The following is a 17,765-nucleotide window of genomic DNA, read 5'->3' as shown; positions in this document are numbered from 1 at the left end:
AGCTGCATTCCTAGCAATGCAGTTGCACCCGCCGCTATACTCCGCTGACGTCCTTACTTAGACCTAGAAGTCTCGCGAAAAACGTGGATGTCAAGCGTCTATGTGTTTTTTTTTGCTTTAATTGCTTAGTTGCTTAAGGGATCTGGAATGACTTGCACAGAAGGTAGTTCCACCATGGTTGTTGTTCCGTGGAGTAAACTATGGGATAGTAAATTTATCATAAGAGATATACAGGTCACGAGTTGGCAGAAGGTACACGTGACCTGTGTATCCGCTGATAAGAAGAGTGTGTAAACTGGAATGGCAAAGCAGCGTCCTTGCAACCGATTTGTTTTTACGAAACATGACATTTTCTCTCTCTCTAAATCCTGGAGGGGAACTATTCCTCTCTCAAGGGGGCACCCCATGCAGAATGTGGTTACTTCCTCACATCGACAGCATTGCGGCAGTTTCAAATGCAGTGGAAACCTTCCGAACAGTGTGACGGGCAACCTGCCAATACCCAGAGAGAGATTCATAGGAAAGGCGACGTATGTATGGCCGTCTTAATTCAATAAAAGTCGACCGGCCGCCCACTGAAACCTTAGACGAAGCATTTGAAACGTGATAAATGGAACAGTGAATACCCTTTCTAGCTAGGGCACCCGGTGCGACATAAACGTTCAGAGTGTGCAAACGTCTGGCGAATTGAAAATCGGCCAGCCATTCTATAGGTTTTCATACACTTGCAAATGCATCTCAATCGTGCACCTAGCAAGAGTAGTCTTCACAGATTCCTGGCGACATCGACATTTCCTGTAGTTGTCATTACCTGCCTCCAGTCAGAAGGCAGAAATTCGAGTTTCAGTTGCTACCTGATGGGTACAGCATGCATGAAATCTTCTGCTATGGCTCTTATTAGTCGGAGAACAACTCTCTAAACACCTCGTCCAGTGCTCTGCCTCGGGCATTGAAACTCACCTGTATGGTCGAACTCCGTATTAGATTTGCTATTTTGAGTCTACATGTCGACTATATCACCATCAAGCGGAGTCGGGGTATGTCTGGCGGGTTCGGAAAACATCTGTTTCCCAGTGGTCGACGCCACGAAAAGAGTATGTGCGCCTCATCAGGAAACAAAGAAATTGAAAAGGTAACCATGACAGTCACAGACACCGCAGACGATATCTGGTTTGTAACAATGGTTACCTCTCTGGAAATGTTAAATGGACGCACACGCTGCATTCAGAAAATTTCCACTTTTCCTTGCTTGGCAACGGCTTAGTTGCCTCAACCGATGTTCTCCGTTACATGGTGGAATCCCTGTGCCGACAAAAAAACGCAAATTTCTTTCCATGTTTCTTCTTTTCTCTGCCGTTCTTCTTCTCTCTCTCTCTCTGTGCATATCCGGTTCCTTCCCTGCCCGGTGTTGCATCTCACCTCCTGCTTTCTGCTCCTTTCTTTTATGTCTGTCTGTACCTGCGATTCCTAGGTTTTGCAGATGTACCGAGAGCATCCCATTTCGTCTCTCTCGGGCTGTCGCTTTCGTCCAGAGCTTCAGATCATGTTCACACTCAGCACCACGAAAGCCAATTGTCGAGTCTGCCTGCTCGTACCACCGCCTCGTCTAGAGTGTCAGGCGTCCCTGAAGCAACCCCAATGATTGCCATGCCAGCTGCTGCTGCGGCGAACTCTCTGCGTCTGGTTCCCACGGATTCTCTGCCTGAGTCTAGACCCCACTGTCCTCCCGTTTCTGCAACCTCTGTGTCGTCGTCCTCTGCCTCTTCCCTTTGAAGTTGTTCGTGTCTTCTTCGACGGTCTTCGACCTCGTCGAGAGCCACCAGGAGCGTCGCGAGAAGCCTTCTCTGGAAACTGTTTGCTCGGCCTCCCTCTCGCCGCCCCCGTGCGCCCTTCCGTTCCCGTTCGTCTGCATCTACAGAGGCGTCACAGTAAGCTTCCTCGGTCCTCTTTCCTTCCCTGCCGCTGGCTCCGTCTTCGGCGAGCATCACTGAAGCTCGGTCTGTGTCACTGCCTGTCTCTCGTCTGTTTCCAGGCGACAAACCGTACCCACATTCTCTCTTCCCCGTCATCTCCGTCGGCCAACGCGCTTGCGAAGAGGCTTCTGCACTCGTTTGTGTCGCGTCAGACGCACCCCCGACGAGCTCTCTCTCTCTAGCTCCTCGCTGTTCTCCTTCTTCTCGCCGACCTCCTCGATCTCGCTTCCGACCTAACTGGTCGATTCCAAGCAAAACCAAGACAGACGGAGACGCATTTGCCGCGACCCGGAGAAGTCGGCGAAGCTTCGCTTCTGTCTGGCCGACGTAGGGGGAGGCGATCGCGCTCAGAGGAAGCAAAAAGGTTTGAATGCAAGCCGAGTATTTCTCTCCGACCAGCTGGATCAGGGTCTGCGGAGAAAGATTCTCTGTGCTGGGGCGCGTCACCGAAGGCGCGGGATAAGGGGATGCAGACACCGGGTGGGCAGCGTCTTGCGAGGAAGCGGACGATTGTGCCCGACGAGAAGAAGAACGCGGAGCGGCAGAAGCCGGAAGCAGAGAAGAAGACTTCACCTCTGGTCTCCTTCGCTTGCTGCAGAGGCAGCTGTGAATCAGCAGACGAGGCGGCGGGGGCAAAAAGCCTCGCGAGTCCCGGTAGAGCGAATTGCAGTCTCTCAGGAGTTTTGTTTTTTTCTGTGTTTCTGGCACACTGCCATGGACCTGACTTCCTCGGATGCCACGAGTGCAATCGTAAGGGGACGCAGCGGCTTTCTCGGACCCCCAAGAAGCCGCAGAGAGACGCGAACGAAGCAACAGAGGGACGTACACGAGGTCTTCCAGCTGGCGGGCAAACTGGCCCAGGAGGTCCGTGCGAAGCGCCCCGAGAGAAGAACTCAGCTGGGGAGAACCGAAGGAGGAAACGCCGACGGGCGGCGCGGGGAAAAAGTCGTCGCCACCGAGGAATAACATGGTCTGGCGTTGTTGTTTGATGCATTGGTTTCCATCACGGAGAAGAGACAGAAGCAAAGCGCTTCGATCTTGCAATACATCGCCGTTCGCCGCTGGAGGCTTCTCATCGAGGTCGGGTCGGTGAGGCCTCTTTTCCAAATCTGGAAGTCCGCCTTCTCTCTCCTTCGTGCTCTTCCCGTTGCCACAGAGTGCATCCGTTTGACCGTCATCTACGCTGCTTACGGCAGAAACACTGGACGTCTCATCCGGCTTGTCTGTTTCCTGATTGACAAGACTGTCTCGCGCTTTCCAGCGTTCGGCCTCTTTCGATCGGTTTGCGCCTTGTTCCACTTCGGCCTCTTTTCCATCTTCAGCAAAACTGTCGAGGCCTTCCACATGTCTCCTCCTCCCTCCTCCGCGTACGCGGTTCACGAAGAAGTGAACTCGAACAGTCGAGCCGCAATGCTGATTGGCTGCATGCACCCAGGCCTCAATGTCTTGACGACGTTTTGCCCTCTGGCGTCCCCATCTTCCTCCTCCTCCACCTGCGTCCCTCGCGCCGAGCTCACTGCCACCGTCATCACTGCATCTCTCGTCTTTGCTCGTATCCCACCCGAGGACAATCAGAACGCGAACAGTGTTTCGCCCCTCTTCCTTCCGACATCTCTCCTCGCTTCGGCCCGTCGCAGTCTCCTCTTCTCCCGCGGTTCTGACATCTGACTTGTTCTCCAGTCCCTGCTTCCCGCATTTCTGAGACGACGCACAGCCTCCTCTCTGGGCGGCCTCCGTCAGGTGCGGCTCTGCCTCGATCTTGTGTTTCGGTGTCTCGCCTCTCTCCGGACGTTCGCTGTGCTCTGGCCTCTCTTCGCCGTCTGCGTCTCCATCTCCATTCAGAGCCTTGGCTTCTTCTCTGCGACGACTGCCGGCAAAGTCCTCGCGCCTGCTGTGCCCCCCTTCTCTCCTGCGATCCACCACGCGAGCGCATGCAGCGGCGTCAGCCAGAACAGACGAAAGCACAGCTTTGGTTTGTCTCCACTGTGCTCGAGTTAGGTTTTCGAGCCCTCGCAGATAGCAGCAAACGCTAGGAGGACCGACGCGTTGTTTCTTTTCAAGGAAGACGACTCCTCTCCCGCCGTCCTCATGAGACGCACAGGCTCTTCGTTTCTCAGCCACTGTGTTCTGCGTGCTGGTCTCTGCTCGGTCGTCTTTTGAAACAGAGACAGAACGGTCTGCGTTGCATGCGTCTGGTCGCTCTTCTCCCTTTTGGATTTCGCGGTCCTCACTGTCCATCTCAGCTGAGGCTTCTCTCTCCACCGCTTGCCTGACCGTGAAGCTTCGCAACGGCAGAGAGACACCATTTGCCAGCGCCTGGTGGAGGAGTTTCGCCCCCAAGCATTCAGGTCCCCGGAACGTCTTTGCGCGACCTGCAGAGAGCCCACTGTGTTCTTGAAAGGCAGAGGACGCGACTCCAGAAGAAGACAAGGAAGCGGCATGGCGCAGAGAACTGACCGTCGATGCCAAGGCTGTGCATGACTCACTCCAGAGCTTCTGCACACTGTCTGCTGCCGCTGTCGCTGCGGTGTCTGCCGCGGAGAAAAATCCATCTAGTCGGCAGAACACCACACTGAGCTGAAACAGTTGACGCCCAGAGGGCTCGAAGGGAGACACAGATGACGAAGAGAGGCAACGAGAATGCGAGTGATGAGAGGGAGAACAAGAAGACAGAGGAGACAGAGGGGACAGAGAAGGAGACAAGGAAGAGAACAACGGCGCTGAACTCGAGTCCGAGCATGGGGTTGCAGTCTGCAGCCGCGCCACAGGCGAAGGTATGAGCAAGCAAGCTGAACACAGCATAGGTAGATCACGCTCAAACGTCACATCGCGTCCTTGACAGTTCCGCGCAGATTCCCTCTGCGTAGCCTGCTGTCTCCCGTCTCTCTGAGAGAGACAGAAGGCCATGCGCCGCAAGAGGGATTGGCATAAGCGGTCAACTGTCTCTTTCTCCTCAGCTGTCTCTTCGCCTCCAGGTGCATCCGCTCTTGGCTCTGAAGGTCGGGTCCCTCCCCCTCGATGAGTTGCCGCTTCCTTTCTTTCTTTGGAATCGCACGGGGGTCGCGAGTTTCCCTCACCTTCTGGGACGGTTTCGCCGTCTTCTCCGCCCTGGTCTTCGTTCCTGTCTTGTGGCGGCACTGCAGAGGTCGCTGGCAGTGTTTCTTGCGCCACCTGAAGAGCCAAGGAAACATGGTTTGTGGAGTCAGAGAAAGGCCTCGAAACACGAGGGCAATTCATCACTTTCGCGTCCTGTCCGTGCTTGCACAGGAGTCCCCAGAGAGCCTCCCAGGATTGCAGGAGCTCTGCGGCCTCTGCGGTCGCACGCCGGAAAGAAACGGGGAGTTCATATTCAGGCGAATCTAGAAAAAGTAACGTTTCGGGGACGGGAGGCCTCAGAAGAGGAGGAAGAAAAGATGAGGCAACTTGTCCGGCGGCGCTCTGCATGGTACAATCAAAAGATACTCGACATCGAGGTGGTGGCTGCTTCGCGCGTTGTCGCGGAAGTCCGCAAGAAGACCGTGACAGATGCGACAAGGAGAACTGGGTGAAATAAAGAAGGCTTAAAAAAACAAGTGGAAACGGGAACCCTTCCGAAAATTCTGGGGGTAGACGGCAAACGCAGCCGTTCGAGTGTTACATGGTCATCAGCCACCTGCAATTGAGAGCTGCGATCTTTCGTAACGGGAGAAAACGGGCAAAACGGACGCTAGGAAAAAAATCCTCGAAACAACCCATTTAAAAATACAGGTGATATCATCACGACAGAAAAGCGTCAACAGACGGGGTAGGAATCTCCATGTTTACCAAGTCGAATGCAGAACAGCGGCGGCTGCAGCAGCCCAGCGACTCATCGTGGGGCTTTGTTTTCGCCTTCACGACGACAGTTGCTTGTTTCGTCCCCCGGTCTTGCCTCTCTCTCAAGGCAATAGTCGTCCTTGTCATTTACCTGTCTCTTGCTATCAAAAAATATGTGCATCTTGCTCTTTTTGTAGCGAAGAACTCCACATTTCGTCTTGACTGGCGCCCCCATGCAACTTTCCCGAGCCGATGCATGCGCGAGACAGCAGCGGCAGGCAAGACACGGTTCCTTTTTAGGATAAAAACTAGCGAAACTTCTGTCGCAGTTGTTCGCTCAACTCTCATAGTATAATTCGATTTCCGTACCAGTAACTCAAAATATCGTGGAAAGACTCAGGCGGTTGCGGAAGAAAGTCGGCTAAATCGTGACGTGGGGTGACGCGGCAAAAGGCCAAGAACCCTGTCGCAGTATTTTCTGCCTCGCGATAGTCCGTGTATTACAAAGTTTTGAGAGGGGAAAAGAGGGATTTCTTGAAGCTTAACTGCCGCATGTGGACAGTCTGGCTTAGTGCTATATTTCCCAGTCGTCAACATTACTTTGTGTGGAGAAGCAAAGCAAGGCCTCGCCAGGTAGCGGCGGCAAGACAACTGGGGGGAAAAGTGATTAGTTCCCATTGAGAAGAGCGTACTACCATGATAGGGATGATTCTTAGAAGCGATTGTGAGTTATATCCGAGTGGAAATTGCAGTGAATTCTGTCTAGACTATTCGCAGGAGTCAAAGAGATCATGCACACTGCACCCAACTACTGACCCAACCGCAGACTACAGGAAAATCCTCAAATCTAGAGAGGAAGCTGTCTGCATTTCACTTAGGTCACTGCATCGCTTGACAACTCAACTTCGTGACTTCATGCAAGTACCGCAAACGCTGTGGCACTTGAACTGGTGATCATGCAAAACAATGAGGTTTGTTTCGCTGGATAAACGGACTAACGCCGTTCTCGAGGAGTTGTTACCTGTGTAGTCGAGTGTGAGGTGAGTTTAATGCAGCATGGTCAAAGTAGAAGACCATGGCGCTGCAGCACGGGTCATGAGAATAAATTCTGCAAAGGTTTGGGTGGCAGAACTGTAGTTGATTGAGACTGGATTCAGCAGAATCAGTTCTAGGGCGGGAGTCATTGGGGTACCATCCAACAAGGTCGGGCGTTAAAGCTGCTTCCATACAAAACCAGGAATCAGGGTAGGTACAATCATGCAGACATTTTGTGCAGGCCGAGTGTGCGACAACAGTGACAATCTGCGGCTAGACGCTCCGGAACGAACTGTGGGAGGGAATCCATCACCGTTGTTTGCTCCACCAGAGACGATAAACGCTACGCGTACTTCAGGCACCCCGGGGAGTGGCGCCAGGGCCTTCTTAACGAGGTCGCTTCCTCGAAAAAAGCGTTCAGGATGAGACACTGTTCTTGACGGGAAGCGCTTTTTCGAAAAAGTACCTTTCGCTCTAGAGTGAGAAGGGCAGCGCCGTGGCGTGGGCGACACTATACATACACGGCATCATTCGTATGGTCAACGAGTCATGGAAATCCTGGTTTTCAGGCGGCTCGTTCCTGCTTAAATTACTTGTCGCCCCACAGGAAAACAAAGGCAGTCGCGGAAAAAAGCTTTGATACCCGAACCTTGGAAACTTGCACCCTGACAGGCTTCTTCATGGGCTCCTTGACGTGGAGATTTCGATGATTTCCCAGCATTCAGTGTACCGAAAAGAAACGTGCCTTCCGTAAACACACGACGTCAACCCGATGACACCGCATGAATCTCTGTTTGTCTCGTGTGGTGCCGTTCGCGGGGATCTTAAATCCAAGTAAATATGATAAACGTTTAGCATCTGTCAGGAACATATGAGGATAAAAGGCAACTTTGTGTGACGCCCGGAGCTGGCACTGCGCACAGAGCGGAACCGCTCCGACAACCGATCACTTCTCTCCTTTGCTGGAAGCTTTTTTTGGATTCGCTTCCTTTTTCGCTGGATCTTTCTGCTCAAGGAGCCCGCTGGCATCGAGCGCCTGGCGACCCACAGAAGCGATGACGCGGAAACGGTCTGGGCCTGCAGAGTACGGCGCATGCGAAAGGCGTTGAAGGCAAGGGAGAGGACAAGCAGCCACGCAAGCAGCACAGCGAAGGGAACCGTGAAGAGAGAGCTGCTCCGCCGAAGTAAACCGAGGCGAACAGACGGCCGAATCAACGCGAGGGCACCGGAACAGTGAACACGGCGGACGTGGAGAAGATGGAAACGAGAAGGGACCGCCAGAGACAAAGAAACCAGCAGTGAAGTGTGTCTGGGCGAAATGGGGAGCGCAAAAACTTCGACCCTCGAATGCCATCTGCAAAGCACATTCTCTCATCTCCGACGCCACGGTGTCTGGTTCCTGTCTCCTCTAGTCATGGTCTCTCCCTATAATGGGGGGGGGAAGGTACAGGCGATTCACATCAAAAGGGTATGCCTTGAAACAAACAGAATCGACTCACACTGAGATCTACATCCTGGATTCTGACCGACGCAGACTGTCGCCGCGTGTCTGTGCTCTGCACGCTGCTCTTTCCTTGGACTTCACGGAGAAACCTTGGAGACAAACAAGCGTGAGAGCTGGCGCTAACACCAGTGATCAGATGCGTTTCGATTGAGACCACATACACACAATGCAAGCTGTGCCTGGAAAAGAGTCTCGCGTCATCACAAGCTAACACAATACACCTTCGAAAGAAGAAACACCGTTTTCACATCCTCAGAAAGAAGCGTGCAAACAAGGAAGCGAGACGAAAAGCGGACGACAACATAGACACTGCAGCTTACCTAGATGGATTCCGCCATACCACCTGGTGACAATCAGAATGACGTTCTTCGCCTTGAGATTGTACAGCAGCTGCTGGAGTTTCCTGCCCGCACCGGTTTCCCCATCTGAGTCGTGATCGCAGTTTTCTATGAATGTATCTTCTTTGCTTATCTCGGCATTCCCCCCCTTTCGCTCTGCGTCCTTCTCACTGCGTCTTGCGCGGTTTCTTTTCGTCCTCACAGCATCCGATGTTCCCCCTGGAGCCTCTCCAGGCGTCCGTTCTTCTTCCTCCGCTCCCGCGGCCGCGGGTGACGAGACTCGCGAGGCACAGAGACGAGCCGAGGGGAAGTGAACGTCCTCTTCTCTGGCGTCGCAAGAAGCCGGACAGTTCTCCTTCTTTTGAGGAGCCCCTCTCCCTCTTCGCGTGACCTTCTGCAGAAACGAGTAAGCCATGATGTGGTGTGTCGCTCCAAAGTGCATCTGTTTGACCTGCTGGTAGACCGCGTGGACTTCTTCGGCTATGCGTACAGCTGCGCACACCCCGATAAAGCGGCTCTTGTGGACTGTGACCGTGGAGCCTATATACAGCGAAATCGACCGTCCAGGGGTCCATGCCAAGTTCGGAGTCGGCCGGGAGTCCCTGGTCGTTCCCTCCCGTTTCGCCGCCAACGCAGCACTGGAGAGCTGCGAGTCGAGCGCCTCCGTCCCGGTGGCTTTGCTGTCGGCGTCATCGAGGCCGTCTCCAGCGTCTGCAGGCCGCTTCCTCGTGAGGTCTTCCTCCATTCCTTCCCTCCGTTCTCGTGGTGCTACGGCGCATACCTCGGGAGGCGGGAGAGGCAGGTAGCTGCGGACGCATTCGACGAAGTCGAAAAGGCCTGGATTTCCGGAACTCAGCGCTTCGCCCTGCAAAGCCAGCAGCTGGTTCTGCATGCGCTGCAGCGCCTCACGAGGCTGCTCCCAAGGTGTGTGGACGAGACATGCGGGCGACTGGAAGTCCGGATCCAAGTACCCTACTGGCAGAAAGAGCTGAAGAAGAAACCAAAACGGTTTATCGTCGTCTTCGCAGTCCGGCTGTGCCTCGCCACTGCATGCACCTTGCGTCAGCAGCGACCAGGCGTCGTCTCGGACGCGCGACCGAGTCGTCTCCGTACGCACTTGCACCAGGCGGCAACAGGGGTGGAAGCGAATCGCGTCTTCTCCGTAAATCGATCGAAGTGCCTCGAGTTCCTCCGCCGCAGCCTCAGAGAGACCAGACGAAGCAGCTGACGCTTGCGAGGCCGCAGGGCAGTCGCAAGGCGAAAACGGCGGCGGCGACCAACGGGGGACGGGAGGAAACATCGCAGAGACGAGGCAGGGGCGCAGCGAGAGGGGACTGCTTGTGCGAGGAACAAACGCGTGATTGGAAACAGGCGAAAGGCGGGAGAGAAGGAGGGGAAGACAAGCGGAAGTCGCCTTGCGACGGCGCGGTAAGTCGGAACTCAAGACAGCCACAGAGAAGCAAGGCGAAAGTCGAAACCAGGGTAAAGGCGCCGAAGAGAAATCCCACAGAGAAGGCGAATCAGAAGAAACTTTGCATATATAGAAAACAGTCCGGATGGTGGGTGGAAAGCGATGAAACGCCTCTGCGTCTCGGATCTCCTTTTCGCCGGTTCCGACAGTTGCTGGAGGAAGCCCCCACAAAGTTGAAGCGCCAAATCTAGATTTGACCGTCGGTCACATCCACCTCGTTTCCATTTTCTTGTTCTTGTGTTGCTTCGCATCGGCCGTTCTTGTGTGTTTTTCAGGCCCATTCACGCGTTTGCCGGAGAAACCAAGTTACACGACAACTGAACTCCCGCGAGTCGGTCCAATTCACTCGATTCACTTCAAAGGAGACAAGGTACATAGGGCACTGAATTCGCTTTTCCTTCCCTCTGGTCGTTTCACACCCTCCGTCTCTCCCTGCGAAATGCCAAGCATTACACAAGGGTACCCTTTGCTGTCGATACAGCGACTACGGACAGCGAATTGGACAACAGAAACAGAAACGCATAAGATTTTAACGGCATAAGAGTTGTGCAAACTCACGAGTCCTCATCTTTTAAAGTTACGAATTAAATACGACCACATGGTACACGAAATAATCAAGTCCACCTGTACATCGAAGTTGATCCTCAGTTAAGTGGGCGATAGACGCGTTCTTTTGCCACTGCCTTAATCGAAGATGTCCTGCCGCAGAAAAATGAATTTCAGGGGCGCTACGATCACTTAAAAGCTCCTCTCTGCAACACGCTATCTGGAACCCTGGGTACTTGGAGGATACGACGGATACTCGGACTCTGATGAGGCATTGAAAGGAGTGTTTGTGCTGCATTTTATCTTGTAATTTATAAATTGGAATGTCACAGTTTTACAGATTTCCTGCTCACAGTTAAATGGTTCCACCAACCCTGCAACTACATAGGCACAGAGCATTTCCTCGCGTATGCAAGATCAGGTCCATGTGAACCGCATGTGAGTCTGACCCTCCACGTAGACGCATCCGATTTCTCCTGTCACGGCATCCGGCTTGGCCATTTTGTGTTTGCTCATTTCCCGGTGTATCCGTATCTGTCTTTATTTGATCCCCGTGCACACCCCGGTGTCGCTCTGACGGCTGGTTTTGATTTGAGCAGAAAGCAGAGAAAAAACGCGCACACGCGGCAGCAGATCTACACATGCGGTGGAAACCACGGTCGCTGTTTCTGGTAAGCAGAGGCACAGAAGACAAGTAACAATGGATGAGAAACACAGAAATTGTTGTGAACATCGGAACCAGACGCAGCAAAGATGTCGACGCATGCCTCTCGCATGCGCTGGGATCTTTTCTCGGCCGCAGCCGTAAGACGAAATTCAAAAAACAGTTTCTTGACCACTCCTGGAGGTAGGAACAGAAACTAAAGGCGAAGAAACAGCCGCGTTGCTCAGAAGCGGAGTTCTCCTCGTTTATGCGTTGCGAATTGAGGGATGAGACACAAGCGCATGTCAGGGAAAAGAAAACACGACACCGAAACGCGAGCAAGATGCGAGCAATCGACGGAGATGCCAGGACATGTTTGCGATGGCTGTTGGAAATTCTAGTCTAACAAAGCAGGAGTCATGAGGGGGAAGACAACGACTGAGGAGGCAGAAAACGCAGCAGACCGCAAGCAAACGCAGAACAGGACGTACAGGAGTTCTTTTCAAGAGGAAACGAGGACAGGGCACACTGCGGTAACGAGGCGTGTCTCTTTTCAGGCATCTATTAGTGCAGCTCCTTGCAGAGACTGCCACCAGAAACAGAGAAGGTGCAAACAAACGACCACATATGACATGAGCACACCTTTTCAGATGTACGCATAGCCCTCCTTCACTGTGCGTTCACTAGCAACAGTAAAGGAGCAAACAAGAGGCATGTAAAACACGGAATACGTTGCTTCTATGGTATACACATTGCACTCTTGCTGTTTGCTATTACTGAGAGGCTCAATTTAACCACATGTAGAAACCTGCCCCTGTTCAAAAGCTCAATCTCTACACTTCCCTACATCCTTGTACCTTCATGGATAACTCTGTCTTCGAACTGTCCAGAAGACGCACCAAGATTCTCTGAAAAGACAGAAAGGACGCCCTCCTTTCTGAACAGAAAGGAAGGGGTTCTGAATTTCGCTGTGGGCACTCCAGTGGCGCCAGCGCACACGGAAATGAGGCAATCCAATTACAATGTGGTACTTTTTCTATTCCTTGCTTAGCTGTGATCTTTCTCTTTTTGATGCCGGATGTGAAAGCTGTGGTAATGAATTCGCTCTCATTCGATGTGACTATTTCGACAATGTCGGTGTCCTCTACCTCACCAGTTCGAGAGGAAAGAGACGATCTCTGTTCATTCCTGGAACAATCCAAACTCATGTTGTTACCACAGGTTTCGACTGCGGGCGAAACGGGAACAGGGTTTCACCTCTAAGGTAGTGGATGCGGAACATCTGTTTTAGATGCTCTCGTACGGTTTTGATTTCTGACTTGCAGTGCCCTTCGTACTTCAAACAAGCACAGAAATCATCCTACATTCCGAAGTTTACCACGCAATACAACGACACATTAACAAAATGAAGCCCGAGATAACGCTGATGGAAAAGAACAAGTTCTACTTTTCGAGATTGGCGAGGCGGGACTTTTACACGGTGATATTCTTATTCTTGATTTCACATCCGCTCGTTCTACGTGCGACACCTCTGCCATGCATCCACACGAGATTGCTCAGAAGATGTGCGAAATAACTTGATACCAGCTGAGTGCCCTTTCAACGGCTTTGTTATTGGGTATGCCACATGCGCCGCTTACTTTGGGGATCTCATCGAAACGCGGAGTTTTGTGGTTTTCCATAGTTGTTGGGCTTTGTCTGAGCACGGCGTGTCTCGTTGCAGGTGTTAGAGAATCTGTGACTCTACCAACACTCAAGGCTAGTTTGCTGGCAGCAGACTTTTTTTAGCGACAGAGGGAAGGAGGAAAACGGAAGGGGTTCCCTTCCTCATTCGTGTTTCCTTCCACCTCCTGCCGCCAATTTTCGGGGGTTACGAGTGTGAGAAAACTTTTCCATGAGTCCTGGGTACGTCTCTATCTCGACTCGATTGAGTTTATACCACTGCTGGTGGACAATATCATCGAAGGTAATGGCACTTTTACAAGCTGTAAACAAACAAAATAGTCTGTCGAGTCAAGTTAGTACACAAGCCGTACCAGGACAATGTCCAGCTGTGCGTTTAAGTTGAGACTCGGTCACGTTTAATCCGTTTATACGTGGAATGAGGTAAAGTGTTCTGTCCTAGAACTGGTGAAAATCTGGGGGCGTTTTCCCTAGTCGCTATCGACAGAAAAGCGGTCTTCCCCAAAATCTTACGAACGCTGAGCCTCAACACTCGGCCCTGTCGTGGCAACTCTGTTTTTGTCGCTGAAACGTTCTTGTGCAACCGGAGTTAAAAGCTGTAACCATGCGCTAATTAGCCTCGGGTTGTTCCGAGTTGGACATTCTGTCGACAGTCACATACCACATAGATGTGGTAAACACAGTGCGGTCGTGCCACCAATGTTCGGTGGTTTCGCATCATTCACACCCCCGAGAAAATCAAGAAAAGCGAACACCAGAAATTCATCAGAGGTCAGGTAGTTGTACCTGTACGTCCAAACCCAACAGGAAGAGCAGCGAGATTCGTACTGTGACAGGGTGCACCTAGGTAGTCCTACGTCAGCGAACTTAATGGAAAATGGCTCATGGGAAAATCCTTGTGCGAAAGTTCTGCAAGATATCTTTCGGGGCTCGACGTGAACGGGAACTGGAGAGGAGTCGACCGCCACGAATTTGCCAGGTTGAACCCCCTCGTGGCTGTGAAAAAACCAGCAGGCCACTGCATGCACTTTCTTTGTCGTGAGGAATTGGTTCCACCGGGTGATTCAGAGCACTTTTACTTTATGTTTGCTCCTCAAAACACTTTTCGCATGGGTTTTCTTGCCTCATGTCTGTTGTCGTTTTGAAGAACGAGCTGCTGCTTCGTACCCTACCCCGCTGGGGGGCTAAGGCTGCAAGCATACCACGTGCTCGCTGGACTTCTTTTCCTTGCTTTGCGGGGAGCCTCAATCTAGCTAGATGAGGTTATGTTTTCTTCACGAGGCATCGGCGGCACAATTCCGCATTCAGCCCGCTTAAATCCAAGATAACTCCCTCCTTCTCTCGCGTAGGTGTGCCTTTCTTCGAGAAGCTCTGCAGCACGATGTAAGTGGGCGCAGCGTCGCCATTCGCTCGTCTACGGCAACGCGAATGCGGTTCCAGTTATCCGCATTGTTCCCGTTATTCGCATTTGAGCATAAACGTTTTTGATGTTTCTGGTCTTTCCCTTTCTTCATGTGCTTCAATTTTCTCCTCGTGGGGTGTGTCTAGGCACCCTGTAAATGCGCCCTTCACTTCTACGGTTGCCACAGCGCGTCGCTCGCGCTAGAGTTTTTTTCAATGAGCTGCATGTAGACTATGTTCTGAGTGTCTGCACTTTTCATCGCACCGGTGAGGTCTGCCGCGTAGATTTGCCGGCTTGATCAACAGCGAACCCGCTTGCGATGTTCGTAGCGTTCACTTCCAAGAGGATTTCCTCTCACTCGTGAGGAATTCGTGCCAAGGCAGTTTCTGATCAGTTGCATGAGAACGATACATTGTTTCTATGTTATGAGACATCCGCATCGTGATGACTTAATGCCTTAGACTATTTGTGTGGCGATACGGAGGCCTGCTTCTACATCCCGGCAGATCTATGGACGCCTGCGCTCTCTTGTGTTCGACTGTACACGCCAGCAAAAGGAATGAACGCTACCGCATGGAAGCGTGTCTACTGCTGCTTTAAAGAGAAACGTGATATTTAGTTTCATGGTATCATCCGCGCTCGACGTACCGACTTTTCGCCATGTCTTTGACTTCAACATCAGGGCTCAGTGTTTGGAGAAAAACGCGTGATTGTGTTGGTGTCAAGACGTCGGGGCAAATCCCAAATTTTTCAACACAGTCTTGCAGTTCATGCAATTGCCCGCCGCATAGACAGCTGCTAAGCCTTTTCTCCAGTGCGCATTTTGCGCTGCTTTCTCGGAGAACCCAGAGGAAAGGCAAGCCCTCTCTCCCTCGTCTCGAGTTTCGCCCACTAGTCAGGACTCTTCGGATCGTTGACGCATTCGAAAAATCGTGGAGTCCAGAATGGATGTCTTCTTCTTCTGCAGAGCCGCGGGGTTTTGCAAGGTAAGTGCGCGTCCGCATGTGCCACGGCTTGGTGTTCTCACTCGTATTTTACGTATCCGGTGTTTTTCGTCGACACGGGTATTTTCTCGCTGCTCTTGCCTCTCCGAGTGGCTAGACGCTTGTACTCTCCCTCATCACGAAAGCTCGCTCTCCCCTGACTCGACAATTTCTCGTCTCTGTGCTCTGCATGCGCATGCTTGAGTCTGGCTCACCCCCAGCCCCCCGATTCGCGTTCGCCTCCTCGCGCCCATCGCTTCTTGTTTCTGCCAGATTGGAACGCATCACGCATTGCCTGTTTACACAGCTTTTCAGTCCGCTGGTGCGCAACACACCGACAAGCGCCGTTCGTCGAGTTTTTGTATCCAGCATTCTTCGCGTCAAAACAGATGTATGCACGCTAAAACGTTAATCCCTCCCTCCACCCCCACAGGCGCTTCTGCATTCTGTGCGAATTCAGGACCCGCCACTGGAGGAGTTCCAGCCGAAGTGGTGGCTTGACACAAACGGTAGCTCTGGCGAGGAGACAGCGTCGTCTGGGAATACTCCGTCGGAGCGTCCTGTGCACCTCCCCACACAGACAGGAACGCCCGTCTCTTCGCTGGGTGCCGAAGAAGGCCTGGCAGCCGATGGGTTGCCGCTGGCATTGCATGCCCAACTTCGGCACCTTCAGAGCATTCAGCAGTTTCATTTGTGGCGTTTGAAGGGGCTGGACGCTCAGCTGTGCATGCTGAAGGCGGAGAAGTTGCGCCTCTCGCGTGAGGAAGGAAGCGGATCTTCACCTGCAGAGAACCGAGGCCAGGGCACAGCAGCACCGACGGCCGCGTTTGCAGCTGGCGACGAACGGAATGCTGAAAAGCGTCCTGCTGAAGCTCCTTCACAGTCTCTGTCGACAGTGGCGGACCCTGCATCGCAGGAGGAGAGTCAGTCTTTGAGTGCGAAGGCACACGACAGAGAGACGGGTCTTCCGGAGACGCGCAAGATGCACAACATCGAGAAGAAACGCGGAAGTGGCGGATCACCTCGTCTCGAGTTCCCAAGCGACGACCGATCTGTTTCTGTCTCCACGACTCTGCCGTCGACTCCGGCAACAAACATGTCTTCTTGCTCAGGAACCCCAGCGTCGTTTGCCTCCAGAAGCGTTTCGCGAGAGGCTGAGGGCCGACGGGGTCAGCACGGAGCTTCTGGCGTGTATGGACCGCAAGAGGTCACTTTGTCTTTGACTGATGAACAACTCAAACAGAAACACGCAGAAGAAGCCAGAGGGGGGCCTGGAGGGCGAGAGAGAACAAACAAGACAGAACCGACGGGAGAGGCCTGGGGCGTAACATCAGATAGTGAACAGCGACTTCGTGGTGTCCAAACGAAAAAGCTGTCGACACCGATGGACCCGGCGGAGACGCGAACGCATGCAGCGCCCGCGGTCTGTGGGGCGACAGACATGTTAGGGACTGAGAAGGAGGGAGAAACGGAGGGAGATGGCGGAAGAGATAGATGTCTGGGCGGGGAGATCACGCAGAGCGAATCGGTAGGGAAACGAGAAATGGCTGATCTCACGACCCACGTCACAGACGCCGGGGAGTTTTACAAAGAAGACGACGAAAAGGGGCTTTAATAAAAACGGAGTTTTGTAGCGGAAGACACGGCCCAGCGACTCAGCATGGGCGTTAGGAAGCGTGTCATGTCTTCTGGAAGCGAGCGATTCTTGAAACGTTGTTGAAACAACCGTTGTACGCACTCCATGTTCGCTGTGAAAAGTGGATCGGTGCCGTTGTCAGGCGACAACACATTGTGGCAGTGTTCAGAGTTTACGCCATCGTTCTGAAGAAACGTTTCTTGTAGACAAGGAGACAGTTGAAGAAACAATTTCAACAGAAGACAGCTGAAAGTTGCCGTGGACAGTTGGATCAGCGGGGACTGCGGCCAGGAAATAACTCCGGGGAGAAGGGAAACCATTCGGAAAACTGCTCGAGAATAGGTTTCTGCACAAGGGCTGAATAGATGAGTTGAACTCCATGGATGTGAAAGAACTGTAGAGAAGGCACGGTTCACGTAATTCCAGGGAACGGGGGAGAAGTGGTTTAGGCAAATGCTTGGGCGACAGCAACGCGTAAACTCAGCATTAATGCCTCAACGACAAGCTTTTGCTTCTTTCCACATTTTTCAGACAGTACACGGCCACACCACGAAGAGCGGCAAGACAACACAGATACTGAAATATTTACACTTGCGTAGAATGACCCTGCATGTGAGAAGAGCTTACTGTTGTGAATCATATCCATTGACTTTTTCTGCTTTTCCGCGTAAACCAGTACAACGGTACCGCTGTTGCCGTGCCGCCTCAAGATAGGGTTGAAAATACAGAAACGACATTGTGTAAAAAGCTTCGCAC

General features: G+C 52.6%; 3 protein-coding genes across 3 annotated transcripts; 1 reads left to right on the top strand and 2 right to left on the bottom strand.

The window, feature by feature from the left end:
- Positions 1-1,045: 1,045 nt before the first annotated feature.
- Positions 1,046-5,855, bottom strand: TGME49_312360 (hypothetical protein). The gene is made up of 2 exons (XM_018782709.1): positions 5,051-5,855; positions 1,046-4,762 (listed from the first exon to the last, which is right to left on the bottom strand). The coding sequence occupies exons 1-2, from the start codon at positions 5,415-5,417 to the stop codon at positions 1,554-1,556; spliced, it is 3,576 nt and encodes a 1,191-aa protein (XP_018635484.1). The 5' UTR covers positions 5,418-5,855; the 3' UTR covers positions 1,046-1,553.
- Positions 5,856-7,154: 1,299 nt separating this feature from the next.
- Positions 7,155-11,184, bottom strand: TGME49_312350 (IMPACT, putative). Its single transcript, XM_002364416.2, has 2 exons — positions 8,628-11,184; positions 7,155-7,880 (listed from the first exon to the last, which is right to left on the bottom strand). The coding sequence occupies exons 1-2, from the start codon at positions 9,943-9,945 to the stop codon at positions 7,750-7,752; spliced, it is 1,449 nt and encodes a 482-aa protein (XP_002364457.1). The 5' UTR covers positions 9,946-11,184; the 3' UTR covers positions 7,155-7,749.
- A 2,892-nt stretch (positions 11,185-14,076) lies between these two features.
- On the top strand, positions 14,077-17,268 carry TGME49_312340 (hypothetical protein). Its single transcript, XM_002364415.2, has 2 exons — positions 14,077-15,376; positions 15,834-17,268. Exons 1-2 carry the CDS (start codon positions 15,335-15,337, stop codon positions 16,986-16,988), a joined length of 1,197 nt encoding a protein of 398 aa, XP_002364456.1. The 5' UTR covers positions 14,077-15,334; the 3' UTR covers positions 16,989-17,268.
- The last annotated feature ends 497 nt before the right edge of the window (positions 17,269-17,765 follow it).

Source organism: Toxoplasma gondii, chromosome XI (assembly GCF_000006565.2).
Source record: "Toxoplasma gondii ME49 chromosome XI, whole genome shotgun sequence".
In the NCBI taxonomy this organism is placed as follows: domain Eukaryota; phylum Apicomplexa; class Conoidasida; order Eucoccidiorida; family Sarcocystidae; genus Toxoplasma; species Toxoplasma gondii.
The sequence above is the reverse complement of the archived record's forward strand: the minus strand, read 5'-3'. Positions and strand labels throughout refer to the sequence as shown.